General features: G+C 38.9%; 1 protein-coding gene across 2 annotated transcripts; it reads right to left on the bottom strand.

Annotated features, from left to right (window-relative positions):
- Positions 1 to 602: 602 nt before the first annotated feature.
- cables2a (Cdk5 and Abl enzyme substrate 2a) lies at positions 603 to 14,241 on the bottom strand. 2 transcript variants are annotated; one of them, XM_044129559.1, is made up of 9 exons: positions 13,626 to 14,232; positions 12,515 to 12,607; positions 9,321 to 9,398; positions 9,061 to 9,160; positions 5,951 to 6,119; positions 5,776 to 5,873; positions 3,864 to 3,970; positions 3,230 to 3,434; positions 603 to 1,609 (listed from the first exon to the last, which is right to left on the bottom strand). In XM_044129559.1, exons 1-9 carry the CDS (start codon positions 14,174 to 14,176, stop codon positions 1,469 to 1,471), a joined length of 1,542 nt encoding a protein of 513 aa, XP_043985494.1. In that variant the 5' UTR covers positions 14,177 to 14,232; the 3' UTR covers positions 603 to 1,468. The 2 variants fall into 2 exon arrangements, with proteins under 2 accessions (XP_043985494.1, XP_043985505.1); XM_044129570.1 differs by lacking the exon at positions 9,321 to 9,398 and having other exon boundaries at positions 13,626 to 14,241.
- Positions 14,242 to 15,392: the final 1,151 nt, after the last annotated feature.

Below are 15,392 nucleotides of genomic sequence, written 5' to 3'. Positions count from 1 at the left end.
CTTACCTGAGATTAGGTGGTGGAGGCAACAGCTCCAGGAGGGAAAACCAGACATTTGATATTTAATTTTGTATATAACGCCTTTAAAAACTGGGTTTCTGCCTCTTTAAAAACTCCTGTTTCTGAAACTCTGCCTTCAGGAAGTCATTAACGTGGCTCCTTTATTAACTCTTTAATAAAGGTGCCACGTTTTTTTTTTTTTTACCAGAGTTTCAATAAGAAGTAGCTCCTATAATGAGCCCAGCTCCACCAGGTGTTTGCTAATTGCTTCTGGCTAGTTTGAAGGAGTTTGGGGAAAGTTTCTGTAGCTCAGAATGAAGGAAGAACTGAATGGTTACCATGGAAATTTTGGGGTGGAAAAATACAGTTTTCCAATTAAGCTTTTTTTGGATTAGACCAGAGTAACTTTCTGTTCATAATCAGTCCTGAAATAATAAAATAAACATTTATTACGCTAGACTTAAACACGTCCTGCAGATCTGGATGTTTATTTCTAACTCTCGTCACTACATCTGACTGAGTCACATCTAAATTAGGTCATTGTTATCTGGAGACGCTATGTTTGAGCGGCACTGTGGGAAAAAAAATAAAAACAGACTAAAATCATGTTTGGATAGTTTTACTGATACTGTGGTTTTTCAGGCACTTTTTCACCATATTCACACAAATGCTAAAATCTGAGGAGATACTGCTGATGGCTAAAACGTTAAAATCCACCCATGTGCACTGAAAAAAACTACAATCAGGTGTTTTCCATTAACCTCCAATGGAAAAACTTCTTTGGGTTGGATTTTAGGAGCTACTGAAATGAATTTAAATTCCTGAGAACTGAAAGAAACAAAACAAATCCCTGCAGAATTACATCAAACAGTAAATACTATACATACGTATTTTTAAATGTGACGCCACTGTGGTATTACAGCACGTGAAGACGACCAACACCAGAGTCAGAACTGCCACAATAACATCCTGTTTTCAGTACAAATATAAATCGCTGTGACACAAGATGATTAAATTAAATGAAAGGTCACTTCTCAGCCTACTGAGTTCTGTTCTCACAGCTAAAAATGCTTCACAGTGTCAGAAACCCAATTAGAAAATCTATCGTTCTACAACAGCCTGTAGAATAAAAATCCACAAAGCTACATCTCTTTCTTTTTGTCTCTAAAAACACACAAATCACAGCCACTACTACCTGTAAATACAAGTCAAGAACATTATGGTGTTTTAAAAAAGATGCGTCACGAGAAAGTAAAAGCACATTTAATGTGCCGAATGAACATCTCTAACATAGAGCTGATGACTGGATCTTCACGTACAAAGACATGCGAGACGTTCACGACCTACAGTGTTTGACAAAGAATGTAAACGATTCCCCTCCTCGCATTTAGAATAAATAGAAACAGAATCATTTATTTCAAACAACACAGCTTATAAAAGGTGACGGGTCCGGTGCTGCGGCGGCCCGTCTAACCCTGCTGCACCAGTCGGCGGTAGTGCGGCATCACCTTGCTCTCTGGGAGGTACAGCCCCATCTCCAAAGCCACCAGAACCGGGAACTCCAGAGGAATCAGCTCCCGCCGGTTGATCCGGAAACGCTCCTCCAGCTTCTGCTCGTCCAGCAGGAGACAAAACAGAGGAAAAGTTTCAGGTACCGAGTACACGACCCTGGTGAACTAATCCAGTCAAAGCAGGACGGAGAAATATTCACAAAGTGTTTGAAAAGATGTTGTTACAAGCACACACTTCAATGTGATTTATTGATTTAGTAAAGAGAGGAGAAATAGAGGAAAAGAAAACAAAACAGATTGAAAATGAAAGAGAAAGAGAGAAAAATATCTTTCTGAGAGAAAAGAAGAAATAGAAAATGAATAGAGGTGGAAAGACGGAAAAAGAAAGAAGAGAGAGAACAAAAGGACAGTAAAAGTTCAAAGAGAAAAAAATGGAAAAGAAAGAAAGCGAGATTGAAAGGTTAATCTTCAGGATGCTTAAGGTAAAATAAATACAAAACTTTTTTAAAAATATAGACTAAAGTTTTAAAACAATCAACATTTTCAATATATTTCTACAAAAAGTTTGAAAACTGCATCTCTTTTCCTTCCCTCATAAAATCCTAATTAAACATATTAAAGTTTGTTTCTGAGATGGGACGGGGAGTGTACATACTTTTTAAAAATCACTGCATTTTATGTTTAATTTCACGACTTTGTGTGACGGCCGATCAAACGCGAGAAATCGTTCATTCAACAAACAGCATGTCAAGACTTTGAACCCCGTCGCCATGGTTACTGAGACAACGCAGCCTCCGTCTCTGTTTGAGTCGCAGCTTTCGTTCTCCTGCAGCAGCCGTTGCCATTGAAACCACAGGTACAGCAGCCTAAACCAATCAGCGGTGGAGATCCTGGGAGAGTTTTAAAGCTCAGTTTGAGAAAAACGCGTCAGAAGTGGAGATCATTAGATGATCTGCAGAGGGAACCCTGCTGTGTCTGGAGTAAATAAACTGGTAGAAAAACGTTAAAGCAATGATTTTAATTACTCAGCTTGTTTTTATGGGGTAAAACATAAGTTCAGCGTTTTGCTGCACGTTTGCTTTTAATTAACTAAGAAGACTCAGTTACTGATGTGTAAAGAAACATTTAAAGCCTCTGTTCCAGATTTTATTTACATTCAGAAATCAGATTTTTGTTCATTCTCAGAGACAAACATATCTGTTAAAGTAAGTAAATGCATTAAAGGCTTAATTATTACGCAAGTCGTTTTGTGAGCAATCCACCTAAAAAAACAACAAAAACAAAACAGCAGCTCCTCTTTAGAAACACGAGGATGACTGATCATATACATTTCTGCCACCAAAACACTTTGAGAAAGTTTGGAGTATTTTTGTTAAAAGGAACCAGATAGTTTGTAGGCTGTAGATGAAGCCCAGTAAATTGGTGTAAATTTGATGCGTGTAAACCTTTAAACATCTTCACATTCTCTGGTTCACCACATAAACAAGACAAGTCTTTCAGCAGACGGCCATCTTGTTACAGCTTCATGATAACATGAAGTTTAATTAAAACTTTTCTGCCTTCAGCAGCTCTTAAATTACATTTTGTTCAGATAAACTGCACAAGATAACATAGGAGAAGCTGTTTAGTAAAAACCTCTGAGGCGAATGAAGCGTTCAAGGTTTTATTATTAAAGTCTTTAAATCAGATGCTGTTAGCGCCGTTAGCGTCTTTACTCACATCAATGAGCTGCTTGACTTCTGGTTTCCGCAGATCGCTGCTGATCTTCGCAGCCAGCAGAACGCACGCAGCTGCCACAAGCTTCCTGTTCTGCTTGTTGAGGCAACCTTGCAGTACCAGTTTCTCAAAGTAAACAAAGGCCATTGCTATGGTGACCGGCTGCAGGCCGAACTCTTCGCTCACGGCCCTCATCTCCCTCTTCAGGCTGGCAGAGAAGAAGAAGAAGTCACAGTTACTCCATTGTTTGCAAAGAAAGAGTGAGTTGTATCGGCTGGAACTGCAAAACCACAAAAATGTTTTTGGTCTAGTGTAAATATCAAATTTTAAATAAGACAAAAACTGACTTTTCAGCAACATACAGGAGCTTTTTTTTTTTAGATGAATAATTCCTTAATATTGATGAAAAAGAATTAGTTCCACTGGCAGGTTATTTCTATTATAAAATTGGATAAATGTTTTATTATAAGTGAAATAATCTACTGGAGTTTTTCATCAATATCAAGGAATTGTTAGTTTTGTTTAATATCAAATGCATTAACATATTTACTCTAGAAACTACACCAAATTTACATCGTAAGATTTTGTGCTTTTGCAGTGTGATGATTCCAAAACCACAGAAGAAGAAGAAAATCACCTTCTTATCTTGCTCAGTGTCAGCTTGATGTGAGGAAACTTCTCCTTGAAGGTTTCATTCATGTCCTTCTTCAGATCGGACGGTTTCACATATTCAATAATGGTCGTCTGCAGAGATGGGAAATAAACCAGCAGCTCAAAACAAACCTGCCGTTACGTGGTTTTCACACACACACACACACACACACACACACACACACACACACACACACACACACACACACACACACACATTTGCATGGCTATCTTTGTGGGGACTTTCCATTGACTTCCATTCATTTCTACAGCCTAAACGGTACCCTAACCCTAACCCCTACATACTTAACCCTAAACCCTAACCAAAACTCAATTCACACCTTAGTCCTAAATCTAACCCCTGACCCAAAAATAGCGTTTCCCCTTGTGGGGACCAGGCTTCGCTCCCCACAACGTACTTTATGTCAGGAAAATGGTCCCCACAAGGTATTACAAACAAACGCACACACACTAAGGGTTAAAGGTTACTGCCTTGTGACATAACAAGGAGATAGCATCACGAGTGTGGCATAAAGGAGGTATTCTCTCTCCAGAGGTTGTAAAGACTCGGCGGACTGATTTACAAGTCAAATAAAACTTGTATCCTGATTTCTGCAACCAACCTCAGAGAGTCCCGATGGTCAAGAGAAACCAGGATACAACCATCTGTGTGAGTTACATTCTGTTCATATTGTGTTTTACATGTTTCACTCTTACAGATTAACTGTTATTGCTTTGTTTGTCACAAATTTGTAAAGGGGACGTATAATGTAAAATTAAGATTTTGTATATTTTTATACATCAACTGGGTCTTAAAAAAACAAACCAGGTGCTTAAAAAACAAATCACACAGCTGTTTTTTGGTAATAAGTCAACATTTTTTAGTGTCTGTAAAATGAATCATATCAAAAACCTCCTGATTAAGTCACATTCAATGGGCACTCTCTAGTTGCTTAGCAACTTAAGCCAAGCCCAGCCCATTGCCTAGCAACCCAAGTAGAATTCTAGAATGTCGAGTCACCTGGCTTTCCCGCTCTAAGCGCTGTACAATGGCTACTGGAAAAGACAAGAGTTATTTTTTTGTTGACTGCCATTTAGAAACTACTTGCTGCATTCTAGCTGGTTTTACAGAAGGCTTTACTAATGCTTTTCAAAGCTGTACGGTTGTATAATTACGCATCTGTTTGCAGCCATTTTCACATGTGAGAGTAAACATCGCTTTGGGAGGTGGCCAGCAGCTGCTTATTTGGATTTAAAGTGACAGGAGGCCTAAAACAGCTCATCCTGAAAGGAGCTCAAAACAGGCAGAACTGAGTAAACTAAAATCTGATTATCTAGGAATAATTTTGTGTGAAAAATGTAATAAACATGCTTTGTAAAGCCCACAGACCTATCCTAATCTGACCAAACGTGCCAGAGCGCTGCTTCGGTTGCTAGGTGATGGGCTGGGCTCAGCTAGGGTTGCTAGGTAACAGGGCAGCGTCAGGAGGTTTTTGAAATGGCTAATTTTTCAAAAACAGTAACTTATTACCAAAAATGGATGCAGCAGAAACACAAATGAAATTACACAAACATTTAAAATGTGAATTTTGTATTATAGATCCCTTTTAAGAAAAGCAAAAGTCCATAATTTAACAATTCAACTCAGCCTCTTGTGAGGATTTGTCTTAACATTTCTTCAAACTGCAAGGGAATTAGATTTATTTTTAACGCTATAATCTAATTTGATGAATTTTGTTAGGATTTAATCAAAACGTCATTAAATAATTCAAATGTAATTTGATTTCTGCACCATTTTCTTTTACATCTAATAAAAAATAAACACAGTTTAACACTTAAAAAAAATTATTTCCACAGAGATAATCGGGATCAAAAGAAGAAGCTGCAGTTCTGCTCACCACATATGATGCAAATATCAGAACCCTTTTATGTCTCCCACACGGCCACCGGGGGTCACTGAGCAGGTTGGGGTCATAATCCCCGACCTCCTCTGTGTCTGCAACACAGAATCCAGAGAACCATCAGAGCTGGGGTGAAGAGTGTGTGTGTGTGTGCATAAGCTTGGAGTCATACTTGGGTCTTGCGGTGTGCCGCTGTTTGGACGAGCAGGAGTGAAGCCTTTTTGCCCGTTGCCATGGAAACGACTCTGAGGGGTCTGAGATGCGCAGCTCTCCAACACGCTGCTGCTCTTCTGCCTCACCAAGGCGTTGGTCGAGAACAGAAGCTGAGCGTACGACACCGTCTGAAAACGAGGAATCGTACCGTTTATTTTTTCGGTTATTGTAATTACTAAGCTAAAACCTTTATAAGGATTTTAAAAAACAAAAAATGGATGCTAAATGCTGAATTTTTAATGGATTTTCTCCAATTCACACTATACAGCTCAGATGTTTACATACAGCTGGAGGCCACAGCTAATGATTATTATAGTAATCAATTATTCTGACTATTAATCAGGAGATCTGACAAAAAAAAAAACATCTGCAGATTTTGCACTTAATTACTAAAGCTTGTTTTACAGAATACATGCGAGTCGGTTGGTTGGATGGATGAATGAATAAATGGTTGGGTGAACGGATGGATGGACAGATGGATGATGTGCAGATGTACAGCTGATTGAATGGATGGTTGAATGGATGCATGATTGGTTGGTTGGATGTTTGTAAGAATCGTTGGTTGGATGTTTGTAAGAATCGTTGGTTGGATGTTTGTAAGAATCGTTGGTTGGATGTTTGTATGAATCGTTGGTTGGATGTTTGTATGAATCGTTGGTTGGATGTTTGTATGAATCGTTGGTTGGATGTTTGTATGAATCGTTGGTTGGATGTTTGTATGAATCGTTGGTTGGATGTACGGTTGGATGTTTGTATGAATGGTTGGTTGGATGTTTGTATGAATGGTTGGTTGGATGTACGGTTGGGTGTTTGTATGAATCGTTGGTTGGATGTTTGTATGAATTGTTGGTTGGATGTACGGTTGTACGGTTCGATGAATCGTTGGTTGGATGTACGATTGGGTGTTTGTATGAATCGTTGGTTGGATGTACGGTTGGGTGTTTGTATGAATCGTTGGTTGGATGTACGGCTGGGTGTTTGTATGAATCGTTGGTTGGATGTACGGTTGGGTGTTTGTATGAATCGTTGGTTGGATGTACGGTTGGGTGTTTGTATGAATCGTTGGTTGGATGTACGGTTGGATGTTTGTATGAATCGTTGGTTGGATGTACGGTTGGATGTTTGTATGAATCGTTGGTTGGATGTACGGTTGGATGTTTGTATGAATCGTTGGTTGGATGTACGGTTGGATGTTTGTATGAATCGTTGGTTGGTTGTACGGTTGGATGTTTGTATGAATCGTTGGTTGGTTGTACGGTTGGATGGTTGGATGAATCGTTGGTTGGTTGTACGGTTGGATGTTTGTATGAATCGTTGGTTGGTTGTACGGTTGGATGTTTGTATGAATCGTTGGTTGGTTGTACGGTTGGATGTTTGTATGAATCGTTGGTTGGTTGTACGGTTGGATGTTTGTATGAATCGTTGGTTGGTTGTACGGTTGGATGTTTGTATGAATCGTTGGTTGGTTGTACGGTTGGATGTTTGTATGAATCGTTGGTTGGTTGTACGGTTGGATGTTTGTATGAATCATTGTTGGTTGTACGGTTGGATGTTTGTATGAATCGTTGGTTGGTTGTACGGTTGGATGTTTGTATGAATCGTTGGTTGGTTGTACGGTTGGATGTTTGTATGAATCGTTGGTTGGTTGTACGGTTGGATGTTTGTATGAATCATTGGTTGGTTGTACGGTTGGATGAATCGTTGGTTGGATGTACGGTTGGATGGTTGGATGAATCATTGGTTGGTTGTACGGTTGGATGGTTGGATGAATCGTTGGTTGGATGTACGGTTGGCTGGTTGGATGAATCATTGGTTGGATGTACGGTTGGATGGTTGGATGAATCATTGGTTGGATGTACGGTTGGATGGTTGGATGAATCGTTGGTTGATTGTATGGTTGGATGTTTGTATGAATCGTTGGTTGGTTGTACGGTTGGATGTTTGTATGAATCGTTGGTTGGATGTACGGTTGGATGGTTGGATGAATCGTTGGTTGGTTGTACGGTTGGATGGTTGGATGAATCGTTGGTTGGTTGTACGGTTGGATGGTTGGATGAATCGTTGGTTGGTTGTATGGTTGGATGGTTGGATGAATCGTTGGTTGGTTGTACGGTTGGATGTTTGGATGAATCGTTGGTTGGATGTACGGTTGGATGTTTGTATGAATCGTTGGTTGGTTGTATGGTTGGATGTTTGTATGAATCGTTGGTTGGTTGTATGGTTGGATGGTTGGATGAATCGTTGGTTGGTTGTATGGTTGGATGTTTGTATGAATCGTTGGTTGGTTGTATGGTTGGATGTTTGTATGAATCGTTGGTTGGATGTACGGTTGGATGAATCGTTGGTTGGTTGTATGGTTGTATGGTTGGATGAATCGTTGGTTGGATGTTTGTATGAATCGTTGGTTGGTTGTATGGTTGGATGTTTGTATGAATCGTTGGTTGGTTGTATGGTTGGATGTTTGTATGAATCGTTGGTTGGATGTACGGTTGGATGGTTGGATGAATCGTTGGTTGGTTGTATGGTTGGATGTTTGTATGAATCGTTGGTTGGTTGTATGGTTGGATGTTTGTATGAATCGTTGGTTGGATGTACGGTTGGATGGTTGGATGAATCGTTGGTTGGTTGTATGGTTGTATGGTTGGATGAATCGTTGGTTGGTTGTATGGTTGGATGTTTGTATGAATCGTTGGGTGGTTGTATGGTTGGATGTTTGTATGAATCGTTGGTTGGATGTACGGTTGGATGTTTGTATGAATCGTTGGTTGGTTGTATGGTTGTATGGTTGGATGAATCGTTGGTTGGTTGTATGGTTGGATGAATCGTTGGTTGGTTGTACGGTTGGATGTTTGTATGAATCGTTGGTTGGTTGTATGGTTGGATGTTTGTATGAATCGTTGGTTGGTTGTATGGTTGGATGTTTGTATGAATCGTTGGTTGGTTGTATGGTTGGATGTTTGTATGAATCGTTGGTTGGTTGTATGGTTGGATGTTTGTATGAATCGTTGGTTGGTTGTATGGTTGGATGTTTGTATGAATCGTTGGTTGGATGTACGGTTGGATGCTCACCTTCCCGGTGGCGCCCAGCTCCACTCCTTCCAGCGACGGCAGCAGATCAGCAGCCACCACAGATGACAGTCTCTGTCTCTGAGTGTCCAGCTTCGGGTCACTGTTCAAACACACAAACATTTCTACGTAATTCCCGGCGCCAACCCAGCTCTCCTCCGAGAATGAAGTGGGTCAGACGGCTGGATGATGAGAACGTAAAAGTGAGAGTGGGTGGTGTTGCTCCCTGCCGGGAGAAGAGGGGGTAGCTGCGTTCTTAGTACCTGAGGTGAGCTCTCTCTCCATAGGGCAGCACTGAGAAAGCAGCATAAAGCGACCGCTTGGTACAAATCAGCATGATCCTGCAGGACACAGCGTGAACAGGCAGACAGAACAGATGGAGTGTCAGTCTACAGACAGCAGCCACAGGAACCGCCAGGATACACACCACAGACATCAGCTGCAGTGGCCAGGGATGGGCAATCATCTTGAGAGGCCATGGGAATTTAAATTTAGACGCAAAACATGAAAACTAAACATTACTGAAATCAATACTAATCAAATTTAATGTTTTTCTCCATTGGAGCAGGAACCAAAAGCAATATCGAGGCTTTTACATTACTCACTGGGCTGCAGTCACAACGATTAATCAGATTAATCTATTATTGAAATAATCAACAAGTAATTTAGTAATGAATTAATCATTAATTTGATTGTATAGACTCAAAAAAATTAACAACATATTTAAAGCAGTAATTAAACCCAAATTGTGCAAAAAATAATAATAAACAAATTTAGCATTTAAATTAAAAAAAAAAACAATTTGTAAATATGTTTGAACGAAAACGTCTGGTAGCAAAGTTTTAACTGGGAATGCTCGATATATCAGCACTAACATCGGTATTGAACGATACTAGTCATTTTCAATATAATGTATTGGCCCGATAAATAAAAGTGGGCTGATATTAACATCCAATATTTATTTCCATTTTGTTGCCATCTGTTTCTGGTAATTAAATGTTTTCACCAAAGGTGTCCAAAAAGTAAAGAAATATATATAATACCAGAAAGTATCAATTATCGGCCATAACAGCAATTCTGAAGATAAGTATCAATATTGGCAAAAGTTTTCATGCGAGTGCATCCTAGTTTTAGCTTCACCGTTTTTATTTCTCGAATAAATGTTTTCTTTTGTTGATGTTATTTTTTACATTTTTAATATCATGAGGGGTTTTGTTTTTTCTGCTTACTTACTTAAAATGTAGCTATGTGCCAATTCCTGCTACACTGTCATGAATTTCAGTAATGTTGATTAATCTCTATTAAAGTACCTTCTGCTATAAAATAATTCAAAATATAATCACCAGATTAGTCCTAAATGGAATTGATGTTTACTCTGAGTTTTTCAAATTTTTTGCTACAAATAAATCAAGCGTTCACTAAAGGAATGATATATTACTGCATGTTAGGCAATAAATGTTTATTTTCTTATTTAAAATGGAAGTTGAATTAGGTGTTTATTGGAGCTTTTAATATATTTCTAATATTGTATTAAAAAGTCTGCAGATTATGGCAATTTTAAAAAATTCGATTAATTGTCAGAATAATTGATAACTTAAATACTTGCAGCCGTAGTCACAACCCAATCAAACAACCACCAAAATAGACTTTAAATTAGCATTTATCATCTGTATTATCACAATAAATAAATGTTTTGTTGGACTTTTAGTCCATATCGCCCATCCCTAGCAATGACACAGGAATACATGACAGAGCCACATCTAGAGACGGTCACTAGTGAAGCTACACGGCTGTGAAAAACCACTGAAAGCAACGACACCCGGCCCACTTTCACCATCACAGTTAAGTCACAGAGCTGATAATGAGGTCTGGATCTTCAGAAAGCGCCAAACACCAACCAGCCTCGGATTAGATATTCAGAAAGTCTTCAGCAGGTCAAATGAAGTCAAGTCGCTCTCATAAAGTGCTGTTTTATTCAGTTTTTTTACATTTATGCACCTTAATAATTTACTTTTTCACAGAAACGTGGCGCATTAACTATATATTTTTCCATAATTTATGGAGGACTCACTGAGGGAAAGCGTCTCTGTGCTGAATTCTTGTGTTCAAATTTCTACTGGAAGCAAAATCTATTAATTTCACCATAAAGTTTATTGGTAATTATTACATTTAAAGCACTAAAAAGCAACATTTTAAGCTGCACAAAGCTAAAGTCAACCTCTCAATGCAAAGAGCTTAACTATAAAAGCAGCTGTATTTTAACAGAGAAGCACTCTGCTAACTTTATTGTTGTTTTTATTTGTAACATAAAGGAAAAGCGTTTTATTTTGGTTAGGTTTATTTGAATCAGAGAAGCAAAAATCTTACTGAAGATTTTTGTCTTACCAGACGAAACTGAAAGAGAAAGAAGGTGCAGAAACTTTCTGTTTCACACGCATGAAACAGTCAAATTTAGAACAGACAGCAGCTAATCATAATGAAATATGTACTTTTTTATACATTACAGTGTAGATATTGTTTTGTAGCATTTATTCACTGTTAATTATAAAAAGGATATTTTTTTTATTTTACTGTAAGTGGTTTTTTTTTTTTAGCTCTATCTTGTATAACTCTGAGCCTGAATTGTTTTGGTAAAAAGACAGGCGGGAGGTACATCAGCTGAAACACAACACATAAACAAACACACTGACTCTACAGAGCTTCTGTACGGAGTGGAGAAACTAGTTCCTCCCAGTTTTTATTGACACCACCACAACCAGTAAATGTACAAAACACCAGCTTTAGCTCCTCACAAGACAACAATGACATGCACTCTGGAGCCTCTGCTGTAAAAAACCTGCCAACAAACACCCACAGCTTCAGAGCTGACAACCATCTGCTGGAGTTTGAGGTCTTTAACTTACACCATCTAAACGGGTTCGCTTCCCGTCGGGACAAAAACAGAAACTCAAGCCTGTGGGACAGTTTAGGATCACTTAAGTTTGCACTCACCAGCAGAATATACACAAACAACCGAAAGCGTGTGGAGATGAATATGAAGGAGATGATGACAAGTATGAAAAGTAGAGGTAAATATCTAACCATGTGTAAAGCCAAAATATTCATGACATCCACTTTCTGAAGTTGTGTGAGAAAACAGCCTAATCGGACACCAACAGTGTGTCATCTTGCTTCGGGATAACTTTACTCTGGTGCAATACGGTGTTAGATTTCCTCACTGCACCTCTTTTGGCTTTTGCTAAGCTTCCAAGGGTGATTAAATTCGCTGTGGCAATCCCCTAACAGCAGCTGTGTTTCCCGGTTATTTCTCTGTAGCCTCTGTACCAGAATTAATCAGCTTACAACAACTCTATGCAGGAGCATTATGCTGCTGCTACCAAAGTACCTTTATGAATATTACAACAGATTTTGTTTTTCTGTGTTCTGCTCATTAAATGTGATTTGAAAGCGAACGTACCTGCTTCCTCTTGTGTCATACTGCCTCATGCTCTTGATGAAGTGGACTTTCTTTGGCACCTTGGGTCCAGGAGAACCAGAAATGTTCCTCTGTCTGCACAAAAAACAGAAAGAGACGGCTTTACGGGGCGATTTCACAGACAAACCCAGAACATTCATGTGATGCAGCTCCAGGGCCGGCCAAAGATTAAATGAGGCCCAGAGCAGAATTTTCTTTGGGGCCCATAGTGCTGGGCGATATGGCTTGAAAATAAAATGTGATTATTTTTTTTATACCAAATTCGATTTAGGATTTTAGATTTTTTTTCTCACTTTTTTTTCTTTAAAAAAATTACAAATAATTAGGACAGTCACAACAACAAATTTTGCTGGGCAATAAATTGTCCCAGAAGTTATTGTGATAAACAATAATATTACTGTTTTGAGACCAATTACAGGTAATATAACGGTAATGACAGAATAATGCAAGAACACTTTCTCAAAGATAAATAAAATGAACATTTAACACTTAAATTGGAAAACATTTTAATATCCAGAATAAACAATAAACACAATTAATTATGAAGACTAAACAAAATTATTATTGTTGTATTGATAAAAGGATAACAGTGCAACTTTTCCCTCTTAAAGACTAATAAATGTTCATGTTGTTCAGGACAGTAGATATTTTAAATATCCAAAAACAATAAATAAACAAAAAGTTTAAAAAAAACAACTCACACATCTGAAACCATAAATAAAATGAATTATGAAGTCTCTGTAAATAAAATTGCCTTTCAAAAACATTAATCATCAGGATGGAAGCTCATTTTAATTTGTAATGTGTTTAATTTATTAATTGTTTATAAACATCGGCCAAGCCTTCAATAGGTTCTGTTATTATTAAAAGTAGCTTTATGGAACAGCCTTTGGGAGGCAAGTCAAAGGGGAATGAACAGTTTTCTAACTTAACATTCAAAACAGTTAATGTTATAGATAATTTATGGTAGACAATCTGGACCATATGAGTGAATTCCTCTGGTAGAGCGAATCAAAACCATTTAATACGGAAATCAGTGGCCCGTTTCGAGGCCCACAGTGCTCCGTGGTGACACACTGACAACAAGCCTCACCTCTGCCGGGAATCCAGAGAGTTTCCGGCCGGGGTCGGGCTGAGGACGGCGGGGGTTGATTTGGCCCGGGAGCAGGGCTGGTGTCCGCTTGTCAAAGGGGACAGCGGGATACCCGGAAACTGCGTCTCTCCCGCGCCGCAGGTCTCTAAAAATACCTCGTTGGGTCCCACAGAATTGGTGGCAGTCGATCCAGGAGACGTTACCAACAAAGGCCGGACAAGACCGAGTCCCCCGGGTAAACTGGAGGACGAGCCGCTCCCTGGTTCCGCTGCGGGGTCTGTCACCTGGTTGACAGAACCTCCGCTATCAGTCCGGAGGGGCTTAACTGCCGCGCCGCCCTCTCCGTCCCTGAGTCCGGTCTCCTCGCCAGCTTTTTGGTCGGCATTTCCAGCGGTAGGTTGACCCTGGGGTCTTCCATCGAGAGAAATATTGCTGAGGAAAAAAATAGCAGCCCGTCTCCTGAGGGAGTCCTTCGCCTTTCTCCGGTGTTCTCGTCGAGCTCTCGTCTGTTTACCGTTACTAGACTGCAGACCGCACAGAGCGGTCGCCATTCTACTCTGAAAATGCAGCTGTTGAACACAAAGGCAACCAGTACCGGTAAATGCAGTTTAGCCACTCCCACTTAGACCTGATTGGTTGTTAAAATAATTATGCAGCTTAAACCTTGAAAATAAGCGTAGGTGATTGGGTACTTCAGAAAATCCCTCGCTGCCGGCAGTTGATTGGGTGTAGCACCGGAAGGGAGGCGTCATGCAAAAATTTACATTTTAAAGATAATATCTGAATTATGGACAATTTTAAATATTAGTCACCATAACTGAAATATATATTTTAGTTTTGAGAACTTCAAGTTTTTTGATAATGTAGTGACAGATCAAATATGCCATTTCAAAATTTCTTTCATAAATTCTTAAAACTGTATTACTGGACCGTTAATTGACACTTACTTGCCTCAAAGTCCAGATGCCGACAAAAATAGGCCTAAAGTTAAATAAATAAATAAATAAATAAATAAAAAGTTAAAAACACAGAGAAAGTTGAAAACTAGGCAAAATAAAATTACTTTAATTTGTCAATTAGCTGGCCTTTATTATAACCACTTAAAAAGAAGAACATTGTTTGCATTGCTGGAAGTTTCATACCAAGTTATAGACAAATTTTTAGAAATGAATCCATCTGTATGACACAAATTGAGCGAAGTGGAGCGGTAACTATTAATTTGTAACTTATACACATCGTCCTGTGATCTTTTAAGTTATTTAAATGCTCTGTCACATAAAGCTGTTTGCTTGAAAAACAACCCTTCTGAAAATGAATACAGTTTCGTAATTATGACGAGCTAAAAAGTCTTGCAGTCAACATAAATGTGCAGCCCTCAAGATAAGCCCGAACAGCTGATAAGCGCTTCCTCCTATCAGAAACCAATATGATAACAAGGAAATTTTCCTTGTTAGGAACATTTCTTATGTTTTAAAGTGTACAACTTTAGTTGTTTTGTTTCCTTACACTAACTTAACGATCAGTAGACCTGAAGCCCGTTCAGTCATGTTCAAACACGATTTCATATCAATGCTTACCATAAAACCAAATGCACCTCCCAGCTATTTGGAACCTGTGAATAAGTCGGTTGCATTTCAACCTGTAACTGTCAGATTGAAAACTGCAAACTCAACAGTTTGGAATTTAAAACTAATAACAGTATTTAGTGTGACAGTTTGGCCTGGAGTTTCATCTAGGACTCGCAGTTGTCAGGTTGTAAGAATGTAA

This window comes from Gambusia affinis, linkage group LG01 (assembly GCF_019740435.1).
Source record: "Gambusia affinis linkage group LG01, SWU_Gaff_1.0, whole genome shotgun sequence".
NCBI lineage: Eukaryota > Metazoa > Chordata > Actinopteri > Cyprinodontiformes > Poeciliidae > Gambusia > Gambusia affinis.
Note: the sequence above shows the minus strand (reverse complement) of the source record. Positions and strands in the feature narration are given on the sequence as shown.

Bases quoted from the DNA above. Each gene is read 5' to 3' on its own strand.
- cables2a (XM_044129559.1), bottom strand. From the start codon at position 14,176: ATGGCGACCGCTCTGTGCGGTCTGCAGTCTAGTAACGGTAAACAGACG. The intron at 9,399-12,514 runs GTACGTTCGCTT...TGTGTCCTGCAG, and splicing joins TATGACACAAGAGGAAGCAG to GATCATGCTGATTTGTACCA. The intron at 3,435-3,863 runs GTGATTTTCTTC...CTTCTCTGCCAG, and splicing joins ACACTGAGCAAGATAAGAAG to CCTGAAGAGGGAGATGAGGG.